The following is a 23,012-nucleotide window of genomic DNA, read 5'->3' on the forward strand; positions in this document are numbered from 1 at the left end:
TCTGTTTTCATTACTATTCTTCTTCAATTTCTCATTCTCCTCCTTTACATTTCCTAACTGTCTTTTTAGGTCCTCTATTTCTTCAGTTAAGTTTCTGTTAGCCTTCTCTAGTTGTTCCAACCTTTCAATTCTTTGGAAAATGGAGTCTACGTTACCTAACTTACGCTCCAAGTCCTCGATCACCTTATCAACTCTCTCCTCTAGTCTTATCAGTCGGGGGGGGGGGGTTGTGTCCCCCCCACCCTCTTTAAATCCCTGGAACATATTCTCGTCACTTTCTTCTGTATTGCTCCTCTCTATACTTCTAATCTTTACATTTTTATTAGACATGTCATCCTCACTCAGTCGTTTGTTTACCTTCCGCTTGTCTGGCTGGTCAAAGTCTACTCCCTCCTCATTTCCTTCCATTTCCCTCAGTAATCCCTCCCCTTTTCCTCTTTCCCTACTTTCCCACTACTCCACGAGCAATTTCCCCCCCACCCTGCAAAAACACTAGGCACTTCTCTTTGCGTTGGGATCCACAGACTTCAGTTTTCTTCAGAACGTCATCCAAGCCGTCCATTCGCTGAAGTGTGTGTGTGTGTGTGTGTGTGTGTGTGTGTGTGTGTGTGTGTGTGTGTGTGTGTGTGTGTGTATAAAAATATTTTTCTCCCTTATAAAGGAGGTAGCCAAAGTCAAAGACGCATACCTACTCCTCTCATCTTAGCTCCTCATGGATGACGGATCATCACTGTATCCCGCCCACTGCCCTGGGTCAGAAACAATGTAGCAAACAGATAAACAAGTCAATATATATATATATATATATATATATATATATATATATATATATATATATATATATATATATATATATATGAATAGATTAAGTATCTCAGTACAGGTGCCAACGAGTGGTTACCAGATGTGCGATGACCGACGTCTCACACAGCCAACCACCAAAATAACGAAAAGGCATCTTCGCCATGAAGCACATTTGAGCAGAGCACGGAGCAGAGCGCGGAAGTGGCACCAGTGCCGTGCTCCCTGCCCGTCCATTCGTCCGCCTACCTGATCGTTCCCTTGTATGTGTGTAGGTTCTCAGTGACTTGCAGCAAGACGAAGCAACTAAATGCTCAATATTTTTTGAGTTCAGATTTGTCTCAGCTTAAGGTGCGTTTTCAACCGTGTGTGTGTATACCTATGTCCTTACTTATGTTGTGGTGTACAACAGGAGTTATCAACCAGGAGGAAGGGGGGGTATCCTTTCTTCAGAGAAGCACCACAAACTCGTGCCGACCGCGTAAGGCCCATTTCACACGTATCGTTTTTTCGTCGTGGGCCGTCCACGACACGACGTCGTACTCTCAAATAACCATGAGTGTCTATGGATGCCTTCACACGTCACAACCACGTATGAAAGCGTCCACAGAATCCTATGGTCATTTGAGAACACGACATCGTGTCGTGGACGGCGCACGGCGAAAAGTCGATACGCAGTCATATTGCACTCCACTTGTTCAGCAAAGTCGCCCACCCCAATTTTCTCAAACGAGGGAAATATAGATCTTCCCTAAAAAACTATCTCCCATTCACTCTCATAATCTTTTTTTCTAAATTATTAGAAAAAAATATAGAACTTCCCCAGATAACTATCTCACAATCGCTCTCCCAAATTGCTTTTCTAAATCGTTAGAAATACAAAAGGTCCTTCCGACTTTCTTGGCAAATGGAACATCATTTCCTCGCATCATCACTCCAATCTGATTTCAGTGATCCATAGTCATCTTTGTGTAAGCAGTAACAATAATTTCCACCGTTTTTGCCAACATTCACAATTCTCCCTCTCGCCTGACGATTGTGGATTCAATGTGAACTCTGATCCAGACTTCCGCAGAGGCTTGCCCATCTTCATATTCCAATTCATTTCACACGTATCGACTTTTCGCCGTGCGCCGTCCACGACACGACGTCGTGCTCTCAAGTAGCCATTGGTATATATGGACGCTTTCACAGGTGGTCGTGACGTGTTAGACACCCATGGTTATTTGAGAGTACGACGTCGTGTCGTGGACTGCACGGTGATAAGTCGATACGTGCGAAACGAACCTTACCCTACTCAACCTTTTGAGTACACGTTGGGACATCCTTGTCTTTCTCAGAAATCCCACCAACCCCCCTCCACACACACACACTCATACAAACGGCTCGACGGTGCAGTGGTACCGTTCGCAACAGCTAACCCAACGGTCCGAGATCGATTCCCGCCCAGTGCTGAAATTATTTCAACATCGCTGGACTACGACCCGGCACTCCAACTCTCGTGGGATAGTTGTCGATCACGAATCCAACACGTGATCCAAGATCATGACGAATCACACACAGACACAAAGGAAGAAACGTCATCAAAATTCATAAGAAGAAGCAATTCCTGATCAACGTATTTACACCAGACCCACAGCAAATAGTGTTCTCTAAGTGTCACTTACGACTTACTGAAGCCACTCACTTCAGGCAAAATCCTCATGAACGAAAATTGCAAAGATTAATTGAAAACAGTTTTTGGAACAAATATGCGAACCCTGAACGTGTTGTTCATTTGTCATCGTGATACTTTTTGTGCTTCAGGATATAAGTTAACTTTTTCTTATGGGAAAGTAATAAACCCAGTATAAGTTAAGAAATCTTTGTGCCAAATGGAAAAACAGTCTAGTGAAAATAGTGACATTAGTGTACAGTGACAGTGTACAGTTTAATTTTCAAGAAATCAAAACATTCGGATGACAAACGTCTTGCTATATTTATTACAGACAAAAAACGATTACCAGGAAAAAAGATCGATCTTCTTCAAGATCCTGCTACATATTGTCAACTTACGAAAGACCCCCACAGAAAAATTAAGCAAAACTTTTCACCAATAACTTAGAAGTTTGGTTAGAAATAGAGAAGACTTAAATAATTTGCAGTACAAAATCCTTCTACATCCTACATAAACCGGACCATCTCATCAGATCAATCATAAGTTCAATAGGAGCTACGCCTTGCAAACTTCCTAAATGCCTGGTCACTACCCTCTCCCCATTTGTTGTCACTATTTGTTGTCACTATTTCTGATTTTTTTGTCAAGAATAGTGTAGACCTAGTTCATAAACTTAAATCTTTCAATATTACCTTATCGACTTGTTAGCTACGATGTTCGTTCCTTATTCACTCAAGTCCCTGTACAAGAAGTGTTAGTATTCTTACATAATATTATAGGGGTTAGTATTAATGTTATTCCTTTTCTTATCAATATTCAACTCATTAGGTTGTGTGTAGTCGATTCATCTTTTTCATTCGAAGGAAAACATTACACCCAAATTTTTGGTTTGGCGATGGGTAATCCTCAATCTCCTGTTAGGAAATATTTACAAAGAATATTTTGCAACCCGTCTTCTAGCCTTTATCAAAGAAATGGACATTCTTAAGAGACTTAATATACAAGTAACTATTGAAATATTATAACACTGTTCAAAAATCTCTCATGAAAAAAATTAGTCACAAAGGCGGTGCACGAGTGATTTACAAAGTCCATTGTAAAACTTGTGATATGTTTTACATCGGTTAAACCGGAAAAGAACTTAAAAGATGTGACTCGCGACACAAACATCAAGCCACTTTTGAAAACCACAATGATCACCTTGAAAGAAATCTTACAGAATCGTGGTCTGGTTTCGGGAATCTGTAAGACAATTGTTCGTTCAATCTAGGGGCAATTTAAATATAACAAATTTATTAACCGAGTTGATCATGAAACAGATTCCTCTATTTATTTATTTTGTTCATTTATCTAGTTATGGACCAAAAGGTCTGTTGTCGGCATGTTCTTCCTTTGTAATCCTTTGCAACATGAAAACATGGGGGATTATGGTCGGGTTTACGTCTCAGCCTCTCCCAGGAACCGTAATTTCTGTGGAATGTGTATAAAAAATTAATCTCACTTATACTTTTGAAGTATTTAATCTCATGATGTAATATACGAAAGATCTTAGTGTCATTTCGTTATGATTTCTCCAGTGATTTTGTCATATTATATATATATATATATATATATATATATATATATATACATATATATATATATATAGTATATACGCGATAACACTATAAACGTGTTCACAAATGTGTAATTAACTATTAGGAAGAATAAACTAATGAAGAAGAGATATACACTTCGTTAGTTTATCCTTCTTCATGATTACTCCCACATATATATATATATATATATATATATTATATATATATATATATATATATATATATATATATATATATATATATATATATATATATATATGTGTGTGTGTGTGTGTGTGTGTGTGTGTGTGTGTGTGTGTGTGTGTGTGTGTGTGTGTGTGTGTGTGTGTGTGTGTGTGTGTGTGTGTGTGTGTGTATGTGTGTGTGGATGTGTATGTGTGTTTGTGTGTTTGTGTGTTTGTGTGTGTGTGTGTGTGTGTGTGTGTGTGTGTGTGTGTGTGTGTGTGTGTGTGTGTGTGTGTGTGTGTGTGTGTGTGTGTGTGTGTGTGTGTGTATCATTAATTTTTTGCCCCAGCTGTGCTGTACTGTACCACAGGATACACGTTCCCTTATCTTCGAATGTAATTTTTTTAGACGGATGTCAACAAGTGTTTGCTCAAACCAAAGCTACCTGTGTCCCCCAAAACCTCGTCAGTGCTTGTTGATAATGATAACGGATAAATATAAACATTCTGTACTTTGGCATAGTGGAAGCGATTTTCCCTTGACTGAAAAACAGCATCGTCCGCCACGAGAACAAGATAAAAGAAAGGTACGAGATTTTCCTTCTTCTAAGCCAGCGTTTCTTATCCTTTTCCGACTCTAAAGGCATCCCTGTAGTAGTCAGGTCTAGAAGGCAATCTAGCAGCCCCAAACCCTGGTTAACATTTTATTACTAAAAGGATAAAGGAAAGTGAAGTGAAGCACTGCCACGTATTCAACACTTCCCAGCACCTCCAGTAGGTGTTAGCACACCAGATTATGAAACGCTGTTCTAAGCAGAAACAGAACACAGTTGCCGCACAGGTGATGAACGCTCGTATATCCTGTAGAAGACACGTAACGACAACGACCACCAGGGAGGCGACGAAACACTTGTTTTTATGTCCCAAGTGTTCTCCCTGAGTGGTGTCATCGGCATCGACAGATGTAATGCTACTGCTGTTCGTAGTCGTTGTCGTCGTCGTCATTGGTGGCGTTGTTTAACGACGTGCCACCTATCATAAACAAGTAAAGCAAGTGTGTACAGAAGATTCCATTCAATGAATATTTTCCAAGACATTCTCCCTACTCCCCATCCTCTTCCTCCTGCTCCTCCTCGTCGTCATCCTCTTCCTCCTGTTTTTGTTGTTGTTGATGCTGCGCAGCCGTTTTCAGAGTGTGACAAGTGTGTGTGCCTTTGCGATGCGGGGGTGTAGGTGGGGTGGGGAGGGGAGGTTCGCACGCACGTATGCACGCACGTCACCAGTGCTCACTCCGTACGCGTAATACATTTGACACAAAATCAACACAGAGTTCCGACGAAGATGCCTTGACAGATGGTTGTCGACGCCGGGCGGGAGGGTGGGCACTTCCCCAGAAACCCTCTGCCCACAACTGGGCACCCCTACCCCTTCCTGCCCACTCTGGGGGGGGGGGGCTTCCTCGCTGGCAGAGTAGTATGCTATGAAAAGGAATGGAAGTTAATTTATTTCTCATTCTCAATTACATTTTTTTTTTCCGCCTGGATCAAAAACCTTCCGTCTCGCTTCCATTCCATCCCAAGTGTCTTCCATTCCATCTTCCATTCCAGATCAACTCAGCATAATACTGGAATAATAAATAAAAACTATTGGTATAATTTGGTAATTGTACGATATTGACCATCGAAAAACAGGTAGTTGTCAGCGATTGTCTGGCTCCATTTGCGCGAACCCGCGCGCAAGTTATGAACAACAAATGGTGAGAAAAGAATGGATCAGAACAGCATAACAAGAACCTGGTGTTGTCAATAAAGAACCTTCGAGAGTTCTCTTTTTTGTGTAGATTTTTAGTGTTGATCTACATTTACGTATTGGTTCGGTAAGATAAACTTGGAGAGGTTTTCTTTGTTTTAATGTTTCAGCCTTCTCTCTGTACAAACATGAAGCAACCTCCGAGGAAATCTCGGGAGTTGCCAGAATAATAATTTACACATTATTTACAAGTGGTGCCATACGCTGATCGGGGAAGGTTGGTAGAGCCGGTTAGAGAAGTCTATTGTCTCGCCAGGTGTTGGGCGTTGCCCGAAAGGCCTGGTTTCTTGGTCAGTGGAGACAATGACACGTCCTTTGGGAGACGTGGTCCCAAGCACATTGGAGAATCCCTTGAGAGTTGACTGATAATGTTAGAGTTCACCGTCACAGCATGTGCGTGCGTGCGCGCGTGTGCACGCTGGACATCTAAAGGACTCTTGCTTTCAATTATCTTACAACACTTGCATCGCCAGCAGGATTTTTTGCAGGGCATCCTAGGCCATTGCATAAGTCACTCGGTAGAAGTAGATTTAGCAAACCGAATCACTAAATCACTACATTCCATTCCAAGAAATTAGGATCCTTTTCCATTCCCCTAACGTAATTCTTTTCCATTCCCAAGTTCCCATACCATTCCCTCTCCATTCCATTCTATTTCGATGCTTTGCTATTCACTGGTGTCCTGAAAATCCTGCCCAAGAGAAAGGCAGATTCCTCCGCATAGTACAAGAAGACAGGCAGGTAGGCTCCAGAACTTGAATCACCCCCAACTCACCCTAACCACCGATACCCCGAGGCTTGGCTGCCAAGCAACACCTCTAGCCTTCTGGCTAGTACAGTGTTAGCGTACTGGCCTTGTAATCATGGGGTCGGCAGATCGATCCTTGCCCGGGCCCGTGAGCTTAAGTTGTCTACTCGGGAGGTTACTGCCGTGGCTGGGCACCACGGTGAGGGGTTGAGGCTTCCCTCGGGTGATGGTCGGGGGCCCGCTGTGGCGTCGGTTCGAACCCTCGCCACGACGCAGAGGTTAGGAAAAGCATCCCACTCTGAGTAATGGCCCCAGACCGCTGTACACCTCAGGACCTAAGGTGACTTGGAAATGACAGTGTGTGTGATACACCAGTTTCCTCCGGGTATCGCCACTTTGTCACTACAAGAGTGGCATCATACCGTGGAGACCGTCTCCTGCGTTCATGTAGGAACAATCCCGGACCACCGACAAGGTTGAGGCCTAAGCGGGTACCAGACCCGCAAGTAAAAAAAAAAAAAAGACACCTACAGCCCCGAGGAGGTGATGGATCATGAACAACTCCTCTTCCTCAGAATACTCACTCGCTGTGCACCTCAAGGATGGATGGAGGTAATAAAGTGATTATCACACACTGGACTATTTTACCTCCAATCTCCGATTAATCGGCGGTACAGACCACCTCTATAACTTTTTCCGCCGTTAGGTCCCAATGGCAAACTATTATTTTTTTTTTTTACAGAAATATATAGAATGTCATCTGACATGCTGAAGGAAGACTATTTTCCTCCAGCACATCACAATCCTCCCCGAAAGCTGTGGGGTGCAAACCAGCTCCAACAGTCGAAGGAAAAACAGCCCAGTGTGATAACGTCTTAAGTGAGCAAGTCGTCGAAGTAGGACGAAGGAAGAGAGGGAGAGAACAAATTGGAAAAGGAGGAAGAGAGGGAACTCGCTGACCGGCACCATGCGTCCAAGTCATTGAGGCTTGCAGCTGTTTGTCATGTAATAAATGTAACGAGTCGTAAGAGGGGAAGGGAAGCGGACCTCTGAAGTGTCTTTTTGGCTCAAATCCCTGGTTCATGTCACTGCTTGAAATAAATGACAGAAATCTATCCATATAATCACGTTTTCCATTACCTGTGTCGGGCGAAATAATTGACGGTTTTGTAACGAGGTACTAGAGGCAATTTGGATTTAGGGAGTTTTATAGATTAATATTTATTCTTATTTACTGTTATCATTCCTACAAGAACCTACGTAATATACACATATACATACACTCACACACACAGACACACACACACACACACACACACACACACACACACACACACACACACATATATATATATATATATATATATATATAATATGTGTGTGTGTGTGTGTGGTGTGTGTGTGTGTGTGTGTGTGTGTGTGTGTGTGTGTGTGTGTGTGTGTGTGTGTGTGTGTGTGTGCATGTGTGCCTATGGGTAATTGTGTATGCCTGCATATGCGCATGTACACGTGAATCACCTCCACATGATTTATTTGTGCCTGGCCTCGAGTTATGGGCGTATTGGCCCTCGTTTTAATCATGAAGTCCCTTCAGTCAAGAGGCTTTCACGAAGCCCGAATGACACATGTTCATCAGTCAGCCGCCATCTGTGGTTAGGGTTTTAGCCTCGATGTTTCTAGCCAACACCGATCCATCCCCGATCCACCACTCATTTGCCTCCACTTACCTTAGCTCCTTGTGGATAAAGAGCCATCCCTGTTCCCCGTCCACTGCCCGTGCCAGACGAAATACAGGAAGACAAAACAAATCAAGACCAGGGCCAGCCGCAACATTTATATATATACATACATATGCACAAATTTCACAAGACACACGTGAATCACAAATATGCAGAGTCCACTAGGAAGAAGAAAAATACACGTGTTTTCCTCTTCCTAGTGGACTCTGCATATACATATGTATATACATATATATATATATATATATATACATATATATATATGTGTGTGTGTGTGTGTGTGTGTGTGTGTGTGTGTGTGTGTGTGTGTGTGTGTGTGTGTGTGTGTGTGTGTGTGTGTGTGTGTGTGTGTGTGTGTGTGTGTGTGTGTGTGTGTGTGTGTGTGTGTGTGTGTGTGTATGTGTTGAATAAAAAACTGACAGATTATGAATGATGGTGGAGAAAGAAATGAGGAAATAATAGGAGAATTTAACGCTGACGTTTCGACCTCACAGTGTCTTTATCAAAGTTTTGATAAAGACACTGTAAGGTCAAAACGTCAGCAAAAAATTATCTTATTATTTCCTCATTTCTTTCTCCACATCCATCATTATATATATATATATATATATATATATATATATATATATATATATATATATATGTATATATATATGTATGTATACATATCCCTTCTCAGTTTCACCTTCATCCACATTAACCTTGAAGAATTCTCCTTCCACTCCATTACACGCTTACCTCTTCACTTACTAGCAAAGCCATCCCTTCTCTCCCTCGTCCTCTCTTCAATTATGACACCCTCCCAACTACACTTCCAAACTCAAACTCGCCCGTCCCTTTCAACATAGTTTCACTCAATGCCAACATATCCATCTTTCTTTTCACAGATTTACTGCCTATCTCTTCCCTTTTACTCTCATCTGTACCGTATCCACGCACTTTAAAAGACTCAAACTTTAGGGTTCTGGTTGTAAAACTCTTCCCAGACCGTTTTATGTCTTTGTTAGAATTCCTCTAAAAATACCCTTGAAATGGAATAGTCTGTCATAAAAAAAGCACATTTTTTAAATGTGCACATATTTAAAGTCAAGTTCAGTGCTACGGTAGCAAAGAGTGATTCATTGACCATTTAACTTCTTTGTCTCTCTGATGAACAAAATAGTCTTGCAGCAGTCATGTTAAGTGTACGAAACCATGGCACTTGTGAATAACTTCACTGAGATAGGTTGATAACATTTTATGTGCTGAACTACAAGAACACGACCATTCTTGTTTGTGTCCGAATATAAACTTGTATAATGTTTTGAGTAGGAATTTTTATCAAATGCCAGACAGGTACTTGTTTTGTAACTTTTCCAATCAATTGAATTTTGTTATGCATGTGTGTCGTCTTCGTATTTAATGATTTTTTTTTTTTTTCTTGCAGAAGCCCAATGGCTCGATGGCGCAACATCTTGTTTCTGGTGATCTTGATCATCTGTGTCGCCCCCCTGTCCTTTTTCTTCACTTACATGGTGGACCGCTCCATTCGCCGCCACAGGTACATGGACAGCGCGAGATCTACTGATTTTGTATGTAATTGGCAGCTGCCGACAAGTCAATCAACAGAAACACCACGTAATGACGGAGCCTTTATTAGTACGCCGTTTCGCTTGCTGCAGTTTAATAATGTACTTGATAAGGCTGGGACAAGTGAAACGTCATACTAATAAAGGTTCCCTCCTCACATGGTGTTTCTTTTGATAAACTTGTTTTTGGTACGTGCATTCTCAAAGATGTGACGTGCAGCCAGGAGTCCTACGAAACCATTGCGAGTTTAAGAACTGCGTATCGACCCTAACAGGGGGTTTACACGGTCAAACGGTTCGTCGAACGCGGTTCGTCGAACGCGGTTCGTCGAACGCGGTTCGACAGACACGTGTTTAAAGTGATGTGTGAACGTGTGAACGGGGTATTTGGTTGTCGAACACGTTGGTTAAACCCCAAATACCCCGTTCACACGTTCAAACATCACTTTAAACACGTGTCTGTCGAACCGCGTTCGACGAGCCGTCAGACCGTGGCAGTGGCTCTCAACCCTTTTAGCTCCATTCTCCCCCTTTCATGAATATCAACATTCATGTGGCTCCTTTTCACCGTCCCCCCAAAATCCCACTCCGCTAAAAATGTGAAAAGAAAAAAGAAATGGTAGTAATAAAATGTTGGCGAAGAGAAAACCTTTACTTTATAACAAAATTGACATTCTTTGTTAAATTGGATAATCGCTGACGTTCTGACGATCTGTGTAGGTGATCGTTCAAAATTGCGGAAGAGTTTTTTCCTCATTGTTCAATGTATCTGCAGATTCCGAGGTCTCTCGCCTTTTCTTCAGCAAAGAAGGAAAAGGCTATTCGCAGAATAGTTAATAACGGAGTTACCTCAGCCCACTTTATTAGAATAAACTTGGTCTGCTTTTACAAACCAAATAAAACCACGTCACTCATTATGAGGAACAATACAGCTAACACCAGAGAACATCGTGAAAACAATGTAGTGTATAAACACACGTCAGACAGAGAATTGTGCATCTCTTCAAAATACTTACATTGGAATCACCAGAACTTCTCTAGAAAAAAAGACTACTACCACCGTTACAACGGTGGGATTTTTGCTCAATACACAACACAACATGACAAAAGACCACAAGCAGCAGATTTGAGAATTGATACTTCCATCATTTACCAAAGAAATTATCACCACAGACCACAAATAGCAGTAGCTGTTTTAATCGAAAAAAAAAAATCAGACCACTTTTAAGCACAGAATCAATTAATACTTCCCTCCAAAAAATGAACAAGAACCCCATAGTAACAGTCTGGTCACATCAATTACGGACATCAGATCACAAACCACACTCGGTGAGGTCACTCAACTTAAGAAATATAAACTCAGATTATTAGAGTATTTACTATTCCCACCCACCTGAAGAAAAGATAGGAGACTACGAAAACTGCAGCTACTAATACCCAGATGAATACTGGAAACTTCTGTTCCACATTGAGCAATTTTGAGCGATCAGTTACACAGAACGTCAGCGGCTATCCAATTTAACAAAAATTGTATTAGAGAGAAGATTGCTCCAAAAATTGACAATCATAATTATCTTATGTTTGATAGATTTTTGTGATATGCTCAATTTACATCACTAGACTACAAATGATTAATTAGAAGAAAAAGCTGGTCATTGGCCCCCTAAATTCTTGTCTTGGCTCCGTTGGGGGGAGGGGCACAAGTGGCCTGTGTGAACATGTACTTGCTCGGTTACCTCTCCAATTCAAATAACTTGCACACTTGACTTTCTTCTCAGCTTGCCCCGTGTAAACGAGGCGCCACAGTAGTACATACATACATATATACACATGCTTGGTAAGTTCCTTTACACATGCACGTGGCAAGCATGACTCCCTTATTATTGTTCTTGTTAATACTATTGGTGTTATCATAAATCTCAATTAGTATTTCATTAAGACAACAGCATAAATTTTTCTACCATCCACTGAAATGCCTTGGGAATGTTAGTTGTCTACCATTATTCCATGACTCTGGGTTCATTTGAACCTCTTGACAGATTGCATGGCAGCCTTCATCTTCACAGTCATGACGAGCTCGACGAACTCGACGAACTTGATGACTTCCCTAGGCCAAAGGTACCGGTCCCGATGCATTCCCAACACGAAGCACATCATGCAGGTGAGTCAGACTCGTAAGGAAACGATCCTGAGGGCATCAGGGCAATAGATGTGCCACACAGCCAAAAGAAATTGTCTTGCATTAGCCAGAGATTTGTTCCTACCCTTGTTAATTAATACTAAGAGGTACTTCCTCTCAACTAAATGAAATTGCCAGGTGGTAGACAAAATAAACATATAGGCCAGTTTAGGTGAAGAGATGGGTGCGTTCTTGTCATTTGTCTCTATATAAAAACACAAAACATTACCAGTATTTTTTTTCTTTTCTTCTTCTGACGAATAGTCTTCAAATTTATATTTTAAATCCATTGCCAGGAGAAAGTAAGATTGCAGATCAGTTGAAGGAGAAGGTTCGTGTTGTGTGCTGGGTCATGACACAACCTAAAAACCACAATACCAGAGTCAAAGACATCATAGCTACTTGGGGCAAGAGATGCACCAAGCTCGTCTTCATTAGTTCCGAAGACGGTAAGGAACCAGAGACCCATTTCCTGCAACTGTTGGGATCTGACATTTTTCTCATTTGGACATTGTTTCCAGAGTTCGTGATTCTATATACAAATAAGAGTGACATTTTCTCATTATTCAAAGCCAAAAAGAAGTGAATGGTAAAAAGAATCAATATTAGTTCTTTCACTTGACGTCATATTTTATCCCAAAGAGTGCAATTTTTAGATTATGACTTTTCTTTAACAGATCCCAGCCTTGGGATCGTGAAGCTGAATATCAGTGAAGGCAGGGATTTCTTGTGGGGAAAAACCAAAGGAGCTTTTAAGTATGCCCATGACAAGCTCATCGATGAAGGAGATTGGTTTATGAAAGCTGACGATGATACGTAAGTAATATATTTTTTTCATGTACAGTTGAAAAAAAATGCCCTGGTTACACTGGCAAATCATAGCGACAGGGACAGGAAACACTTTCTGGACCATAACAAGCTAGATGATCTTTGTTTTACTGAAATGATGTCTGACAACAAATGAAATTATATACTTTTTTGTGAATACTATTTTTGTGTAGGTTTGGAACCAATACTTGATGGTGGGAGCGGCTGATTTTTTTTTTTTTTTATGAGGGATTGTGCATTGACTCAATCCTCCTCCTTATAATGGGGTAACGACCTTTGGCTCATATATAATTGTAGTATCTTATCATATTTTATAACTCAATAATCCTATCATATAATAATGTATACTATTTGCAGCTATGTCGTCCTTGAAAACTTGCGCTACATGTTAAGTGCCTACAATCCAAATGAGAGCATCTGGTTTGGTTGTCGCGCCAAGCCATATGTGAAGGAAGGATACATGAGTGGAGGTATGATATTCCATTTCCTTTTTCATGAAGTTTTAAATGACTATCAGCACAGACTATTTCTAGTAATACAATCTATGAAACACACAATCATTGCCTTCCCAGAAGTATTCACTAGGTCGGGATACTTTTGTTTGTAGTCACACCCTGTAGGGGCCATCAAGTTCATTGCACTTATGCAGGCACAAAGCCACTAGGGAAGTTAAAGTGTACGAGCAACAGTATGTGGGTATTCTCGAATGACTCAAGGCACCTGAAAACTCGGCTAATCAGAGCGAGATTTGAACCAGTGATTTGATCAGCAGCCCCTCCGCCTCTCTACCAAATGAACAACAGCATTTCCCCATGTGAGCAGTATTTTGACGCTACATTTTTTCTTAATGAAATAATCCTGCAGAAGCCAGAAAAAAACACCTTGGATCAGATGTGATAAGAAAATCAAGTAGCCACACCTAAAGAGTTATTTGATATATGTGTACTCTTAAAAAAAAATCACCATCCCACTACCTTGAAGTGGGAAGTGAGAAACCCCTGGTAGGACAAGCTTTGCCAATTGCGACGAGCCGCTGTTTAGGCCGATGTTTGAGTCGCCTCCCCGCCTGGCCAGAGCTGTCGGAAACCAATGTGACATAGCCCGCAGTGGATCCTGGGAATCGAACTCAGAACCATTTCCTCATGAGTTCGTCATGGTACCTACAGCATTGTTTGTACCAATATTCCGTGTTGCATCTTGGCAGCACCAGTCAATCGGTATGTGGCCCGGAGTCTGCCTTGATGCAGGAGACCCCGAGACCCACAAAGTCATCGGCCACGGCCACCACCAGTTCACCTCGAGTCACTCACTGAGGAGATTTTGCGTTGTTGTCTGGATAGGGTAAGAGTAGGGTAGTGTTTTATGAACTGCTGTTATGGACTGTAGTCTAAAGGTGGCGGCACACTAGGCTACCATGCTACTTACATTAGTTACCTCGTTTGAGTAGAAACAATTCTTGACTTCCATAAGAACATCTCAACATTGTGTCTAACATTCGTATAGATTTAACTTCTCTTAGTTTGTCATTCAGCTTTTCATTATATGACGCTAGACCAATTTGACATTTGGAAGTTTGAAAAACAAAAGATCGTAACCAAAAACGTTTCTACTTAAACGAAGTAGCAAGAGAAAATGGCATGCTAGCAAGAAATGCCTTGTGTACCGCCACCTTAACCCATTCAACTCCGATGACAAGATGTCTTGTCATTTGGTCAAATAAAACAAAAAATCATAATAAAACAACAAAATGTTTGATGATCAAACAGCACCAGAAAAATATGACGTCATCAGTCCTCCTCGAGGAGGACTGATGACGTCATATTTTTCTGGTGCTGTTTGATCATCAAACATTTTGTTGTTTTATTATGATTTTTTGTTTTATTTGACCAAATGACAAGACATCTTGTCATCGGAGTTGAATGGGTTAACAGCGCTTGCTGTTATGGACTGTAGTTTAACAGAACTCCTTAATCGACAACCTTGCGCCTCTGTCGTGCGAGTGCAAAGTGTTTTGTGTCCTCAATATGGTCTGGGTCAGTTGGAATTGGTTACCAATCCAGTTTTGTACTGGTGCAGTAGTCTTAAACGTGGCGAGGTGACGTTGACTTGGCCACAGCCGTGTCATCAAAAAAAATATATATATAAGAAAAAAATTAAGTGAGGAACCTACGCCAGGAGGCGCCAAGTAGCTATCACCGAAACCGTCACCTTTGCCCTATTGATTATACACTTCAGGGACTGTTGGGGCAGGTAATTAATCGGAGTGAAGTGCGGGATTCGAACAACCAACTAAGGGAATGGGAGATCACTACGCTTCCGATATAAAGTATGGTAACATAACTGCTGTATTCTGAACAATGAAATAGATTTACAGATGTGATGAAGGAAAATATCTTTGTTTGGGATGGGAGAGTGACAAAAGGTCATACAAATGTTAAAAAGACAAGGTATCAGAGGCATATCAAAACCATAACTTTCTATACAGATTCACCAACGGAAAAATCGTAGATTTATTTAAATCTAAGTTTGACAGATGGGGATAAAGATATGGAACCTGGCGAGTGTACTGTAGGGTACCCGGCAGCTGAATAAGATTTGTTTGTGACAGTTAAGAGAATTACTCAAGTTTTCTGTTCTCTGTGAAAAATAATCTTAACCGTGTAATGGTTACATAGATGAATAAAGTAACTTGTTAGCAGGAAGCTAGAAAAATACTAAGCTATTTTCATTAGACTGAATGGGTTAAGTAGATATTAATAGGTTGTATTTCTGTTTTTATTCAGGGGATTCAGTTTTTGAATGTTTCTGTAAAAAAAAAATATAATGTTTTTTGGTGCTTTGCAGGTGCTGGATACATTTTAAGTAGAAGTGCTCTCAAAAAGTTTGTTACAGAGGCCATGACCAACTCCTCAGTATGTCGACCAGATGAACACGGAGCAGAAGATGTCGAAATGGGTAACTATTTTACATCTTAGAAACTTGAATACATTATATGTCTCTGTGAATGAGTACTCATATCTTTCTATGTATTTACCTAACTGTATTCATGGCTCTTGGGCCCTGTTGTGGATGTGACAACTTTGAAGCTACTTTCACACAGCCGGTGTGCATCGTTGTGTGGCACACTTTTATCTATGATGATGCAACACATTGAACAGTGTTAGCTCATCAAGTTTTGCCAAAAAGCTTGGGGATACTCAGACTAAAAATATTCACAGGGATGTAATAATGATGCCATGGAGGTTTAAAGATGGCATAACTTCAATTAACAATGATCAGAATTCCCGTGAGCTGCCAGCAAGCCAAAACCCAAGTGTCATTGATCAAGTGTGCAGTTTGATCATGAAAAATCAATAGCTTATCATTCAAAGAATTGCTAATGACATTCAGATTAATAGTGGTCCTGTCCATGCAATTTCAATGAATGATTTGGGCATGTGTCGAGTGTTGTTGTGAGTAACAAGAGCACCATATATATATATACATATATATATATGTATATATATATATATGTATATATATATGTATATATATATGTATATATATATGTATATGTATATATATGTATATGTATATGTACTGTGACATCATGACAGATTTATGAATGGTAAGAATGGAAAGACACGATTGAGAACAAGAGACTATTCCTGACCGGTATCGCCTTTGAGGCTTCTTCAGAGGTAATATTTACAGGGAATGAATGCATAGGTATTTGTAGGGCAGTTGTTGTGATTAATGAGGGTCGCGGGGTGGGATTCCGTGTGTTGCTAGGCTAGGTGGTCATGTGGGGTCAGGTGTGAGGCGGGTGGATGTATTTGTTTCTTTATTGTGTGTGGACATTTGTCTCATGGCGTATTTGGCGGCATGTTTTGCAATCTTGATGTCCCCTGTTCTGTTGTTGATGCAATCGTTGGTGTTTATGTATATTGCTTCTAGAGTCTTTCTTTGTGGTTTGTTTAGATTTTCATGTAAAATGTTTGCTTGGTTCCATTGAGGTAAATGTTGTTAATCGTGTATGTAGTTTACCCACGCGTTTGTTGTGCGGTGGTGACGGATGTCGGTCATGTGTTCATGTATGCTTTTGTTTAATCCCCTGTATGTTTCACCATAATAGGCAAGGTTGCATCCCGAGCAGGGGATTTTGTATATGATACTGTCTGGTTGAGTGGGATTTTGTCTGTTATTTGTGAAGTCGTGTATTTGTCGTCCTTTGTCTGACATCGAGATTACTCAAGTGATTCATTATTTCATTCCTTGTTACTTCTATCTCTTTCATAGGGGGGACTTTCTCCCACTCGATATCTCTAGGTTGTATGTTCTCCCTCGTAAACACCGATTTAAAATGCTTGTTCATAATTTCTGCCATTTCTATTTCCTCTGTGTATTAAACTCCTCTCCTTGTCGCAGTTTTTCTAATTCTTGTTGGTTTTTCAGTTTGTTGTTTACAAATCTGTAAAATAGTTTTGGTTGATCTTTACATTTTTCTATGACATCTTTTTCGTATTTTCTCTTTTCTTCTCTGCGCACTTGTACATATTGATTTCTATAACTAGTATATATTTTCCATTTTTCAGGTCTTTTGTCTTTCTTCCATTTTATCCAAGCTTTATTCCTTTTGTCTTTTAACTCCCTACATCTTTTGTTGTACCAACACTTTACATATCCTTTTTCTTGTTTTTGTCTTGGAACATACTTTTCCACTCCTTTATAAATTTTTGTCAAAATATTCCATTTCTCTTCTACTGTTGTTTCCTCCTTGTGTATCCTTTCCCAGTCTGCTTTTTGAAAGAATTCTCTTATTTTATCAAAATTTGTTTTCCATACATCAATCTTCCCTTTCTATATTGTTCGTTTTTTCCGTGTATTTTTCCTCATTTAGTTCCAGTTCAATCAATATGTGGTCACTTTTACTTATTGGTGTCTTATATTCAATGTTGTCCACTATTTCGGGTTCTGATGTGATTGTTAGGTTCAGTCTCGATGGTTCTTCCTCATTTCTATACCTAGTATTCTCTTCTATCTATTACGTCATTGTATGTTCTATAACCACATGAAGTATCACATTTCACCATAGGTCGTCTCCACCCTTCACTGCCATCTCTTCCCAGCAGATTTCTTTACAATTAAAGTCACCCATTATAACTATTCTTCCTCCATCTTTCATTATCTTATTTAGTACTATCCTTTTGTCTTCTAACATATTTTTTTGTTCTTTTTCTTCCCATGAAGCCGTTTTAGGAGGCACATAATTTACTACAAAATCCCTGCTCTTCCCATCCCTGTCCTCCACTTCCATCATAATCATCTCTACTCTATTCTTTCCATATGTGACATTCATTACATTTATATCCATCTTAGTCAGGAACATAACCCCACCCTCTTGTTTTACCTCTCTGTTTCTAATCCAATTATTATATGCACTATGTCCTACAATGCTGGGTGGTAGTGAACCTTTCAATTTTGTCTCTACAATTCCCATTATGTCCGCTTCTTTTTCCCTCAGGTAATCATTCATTCGTTCAGGCCTGTTCTATATTTGTGTAAGACACTTTTAATTTTCTGCTACCTCCATCGTATTTTCTGTTTCCCTTCCGTTTTCCTCTGCTATGAACCATTTCCTCACTTTCATATTCACTGCTCTCCAATAGAACTTCTCTTTGTCTGACTCTGTTCATTTCTCGTTTTTTCCTTAGCTTATAGTCTTTTTGTTTTCTCACCTTCTCTTTCCTCTTTATTTATTTCTCTTTTTATCCATACCTATTTATACTGATCACTTTTTGCTAGTTTCCCTGTTTTTGCTAAGATATTCTCTGCTGTCGTTTGTGACCTGAATTTAACCTTAATTGGTCTGGTCTTATCTATATTGTATTTCCCTTGTCTATATATTTCTTCAATTTCTTTCCCTGTTTCTTGTTCCTCTTGAACTACTTCTAATATGTTGTTCACCTTTTCCTTCTCCTCTTTTACTCTTGTAGTCCTATTTGGATTATACTTCTCTTCCATCCCTAATATAATTATACATTTCTTTTTATCCGCTAAGTCTCTTACTATATTCTCCTTCTCCCTCATCACTTTAATAACTGTGTCCTTAGTTTATTCTTTCATATGTTGTGTCACTTTATCTCTAAATTCAATTTTGTTTTTCTCTTGGATTTTTCTCCAACCCTGTACCTTTTTTGTTATGGACTCTTTATTCTCTTTATTATTATTCTTTAATTCCTCATTCTCATCTTTTAATTTTTTCAATTGTCTTTTTAATTCTTCTATTTCTTTATTTAGGTTTTGGTTCTTCTTTAGTTCTTCCAATTTATCAACTCTTTGTGTAATCCGTGTAAGTTGACTGAACCTAACCTCCCACTGTTCGTTCATTTTCTCTAGTTTTTCCTCTAGACTTGCTAATCGGGGGAGGTTGCCATCCCTCCCTCATTAAATCCATGGAAATTATTATCTCCACTTTCTGTTATGTTGTTCTTATCTATATTTCTAATTTTAATGCCTTTACTGATATTTCCGACTTCACCTGCGTCGTCTGCAGCCCTTTTGTTTACATTTCATCTGACGTCCGGGGGAGCTCGTTCCTCTCCTTCGTCACTTTCTTCCATTTTTTCACTAATCCCTCCCCTTCTCCTTTTTCTTCACCTGCCCACTACACCACAAGCTTTCCTCTTCCCTATAAATACAAGACAGGTACTACCTCGTCTTTGAAATCCACGAAAGTTTCGTTTTTTCCGGAGTTCCAATCGTCGCCATTTCTCTGCCGATCGTGTGTGTGTGTGTATTTGCCTAGTTGTATTTACCTAGTTGTATTTTACGGGAAGGGGAGCTATGCTCGTGGGGTCCCGTCTTCATATCTCATTTTATCTAAACTATTTTTAAATTCATGTATTGTTTTTGCACACACCACTTTCTCATCTAACTTGTTCCAACTGTCTATTACTCTGTGAGGAAAGCTGTTCTTTTTCAGATCTCTTCTATAGCTGTCTTTTTTTATTTTCTTTCCGTGTCCTCTTGTATTTCTATCATCCCATTTTATCAGATTCTCTCTATCAGTAATTTCTATGCCTTTCATGATTCTGTAAATAGCTATCAAATCTCCTCTCTCTCTTCTTTGCTCTAGTGTCTGTAGTTCAAGTTTTGCTATTCTCTCTTCATATGATAGTTTTGAGAGTGTTGGTGCCAATTTTGTAATTGCTCTTTGTATTCTTTCAAGTTTTTTTATACATTTTTTTTGTACTTGGTGACCATATCGTTGCTGCATATTCCAATCTTGGTCTTATCAGGGTGATTAGAATTTTCTTCACCTTTTCTTCATCCAGGTTTGTAAATGCAACTTTGATTGTTCTTATTAAATTATAAGTTTCTCCAAAAATCTTATTTATATGTTTCTCAAGTGACATATTATTCATAACAATGACTCCCAGGTCCTTCTCATTTTCTACTTTTTTTATTCCTTCTTTTCCCAAATTATATGCTCCTGTTATTCTGTTTTTGCTTTTTCCAAATTCCATTATACTACACTTTTTTGTATTGAACTCCATCTCCCACTTCCTACTCCATTCCTGTAATTTATTTAGATCACTCTGTAGTGATTCACAATCTTCTTCCGTGTTCACTCTTTTCAGTAGTTTTGCATCATCTGCAAAGAAGCTCATATAGCTTTCAATTCCTTCATCCATATCATTAATATATATAGCAAACATTATTGGGCCCAGAACTGTTCCCTGCAGGACACCGCTTATTACTTCATCCCATTTTGAGTGTTTGTCTCTTATCACTAGTCTCATTTTCCTTTCTTGCAAAAAGTCTTCCATCCAATTTAGCAGTTTGCCCTGTATTCCTCCCTCAGTTTCTAATTTCTTAAGCAACTTCTTATGTGGTACTTTGTCAGAAGCTTTTTTTAGGTCTAGAAATGCACAATCAGCCCATCCATCTCTTTCTTGTATTATATCTATTAGCCTTGAATAGAAACATATTAAATTGGTGATGCATGATCGTCCTTGTCTGAATCCAAATTGCCTTGGATTTAACACATTGTTTTTTTCTAAATATTTTACCCATCTACTTTTGACAATTCTTTCACAAATTTTTGCTATTGTACTTGTTAGAGAGACTGGTCTTTAGTTGGTAGAGTCTTCTTTATTTCCTCCTTTATATATGGGTACTATATTTGCTTTTTTCCAATCTTCTGGAACTCTTCCTTCTTTCAAGGAACTGTTTATTATGCTATGTATTTTGTCTGCCAGTTCATTCCTGCATTCTTTCAAAATCCAGTTTGCCATTTCATCTGGTCCATGCGATTTTCTGACATCAAGATTACTCAAGTGTTTCAATGTTTCGTTCTTTGTTACTTCTATTTCTTTCATGGGAGGGACTTTCTCTTTCCATTCAATCTCTTCAGGTTGTTTGTTCTCCCTTGTAAACACTGATTTAAACTGCTTGTTCATAATTTCCGCCATTTCAATTTCCTCAGTGTATTCAACTCCTCCTTGTCTTACTTTCTCCAAGTCTTGTTTGTTTTTCAATTTGTTGTTTACAAATCTGTAAAATAGTTTTGGTTGATCTTTCCACTTTTCTATGACATCTTTTTCATATTTTCCCTTTTCCTCTCTGCACGTTTGTACATATTTATTTCTATAACAAGTATATATTTTCCATTTTTCAGGCCTACTGTCTTTTTTCCATCTGGTCCAGGCTTTGTCTCTTTTGTCTTTTAACTCCCTACAACTTTTATTGTACCAGCATTTTACATATTCTTTTTCTTGTTTTTGTCTTGGGACATACTTTTCCACTCCTTTTTTGTAAATTTTTCTCAGAATATTCCATTTCTCTTCCACTGTTGTTTCTTCATTGTATATTTCTTCCCAGTTTTCATTTTGAAAGAATTCTCTTATTTTATCAAAGTTTGTTTTTTATACATTATTTTTCCTTTTCTATATTGTTCATTTCTTTTCATGTATTTTTCTTCATTTAGTTCCAGTTCAATCAATATGTGGTCACTTTTACTTATTGGTGTTTTATATTCAATCTTGTCCACTATTCTAGGTTCAGATGTAATTATTAAGTCTAGTCTCAATGGTTCTTCCTCATTTCTATACCTAGTGTTCTCCTGTATCCACTGTGTCATTGTATTGTCAGTAATCATCTCAAGTAGAGCGTTTCCCCATGAGCCGTCTCCACCCTTTACTGTCATCTCTTTCCAGAAGATTTCTTTGCAATTAAAGTCGCCCATCATAAATATTCTTCCTCCATCTTCCATTATCTTATTTAATGTTATCTTTGTGTCCTCTAACATACTTTTATGTTCACTCTCTTCCCACGAAGCTGTTTTCGGAGGCACATAATTTATCACAAACTTTCTGCTCCTCTTATCTCTGTCTTCCACTTCGATCATAATCATCTCTACTGTATTCTTTCCATATGTGACACACCTCACGTTTATATCCTTCTTAATCAAAAACATAACTCCACCCCCTTGCTTTTTCTCTCTGTTTCTAATCCAATAATTATATGCATCATGTCCTACACTGTTGGGTGGTAGTGGACCTTTTAATTTTGTTTCTACAATTCCCATTATGTCCGGTTCTTTTTCCTTCAAATAATCATTCAGCTCATTCAATCCTGTTATTAATCCATCTATATTTGTGTAAGACACTCTTAGTTTTCTGCCACTTCCATTGTGTTCTCTGTTTCCCTTTTGTTTTTCTCCTGTGTGTCGAATTTCCTTAGTTTCATATTCACTACTCTCCAATAGAATCTCTCTTTTTCTGACTGTTCTGTTCTCGTTTTTTTTCCTTAGTTTCAAGTCTTTTCTCTTTTTCTTCCTCTCTTTCCTTTTTATTCATTTCCCTTTTTATCCATACCTTTTTATATTGTTCACTTGTTGCTAGTTTCCCTGTTTTGGATAAGATATTCTCAGCCGTC

At 39.2% G+C, this 23,012-nt stretch overlaps 1 protein-coding gene across 1 annotated transcript in view; it reads left to right on the forward strand.

Moving 5' to 3' along the window:
- The first annotated feature begins 963 nt into the window (after positions 1-963).
- Positions 964-23,012, forward strand: part of LOC143041836 (glycoprotein-N-acetylgalactosamine 3-beta-galactosyltransferase 1-like) — a 32,752-nt gene continuing 10,703 nt past the window's right edge. Inside the window, exons 1-7 of the mRNA XM_076213928.1 lie at positions 964-1,152; positions 9,943-10,056; positions 12,124-12,245; positions 12,560-12,712; positions 12,941-13,079; positions 13,449-13,561; positions 15,936-16,046. Coding sequence (XP_076070043.1) covers positions 9,950-10,056; positions 12,124-12,245; positions 12,560-12,712; positions 12,941-13,079; positions 13,449-13,561; positions 15,936-16,046 — 745 coding nt within the window. The 5' untranslated portion in view covers positions 964-1,152; positions 9,943-9,949. The remainder of the gene's footprint in view (positions 1,153-9,942; positions 10,057-12,123; positions 12,246-12,559; positions 12,713-12,940; positions 13,080-13,448; positions 13,562-15,935; positions 16,047-23,012) is intronic.

The sequence above is a fragment of the Oratosquilla oratoria genome, chromosome 32, assembly GCF_046742065.1.
Source record: "Oratosquilla oratoria isolate Oo_2021 chromosome 32, ASM4674206v1, whole genome shotgun sequence".
NCBI lineage: Eukaryota > Metazoa > Arthropoda > Malacostraca > Stomatopoda > Squillidae > Oratosquilla > Oratosquilla oratoria.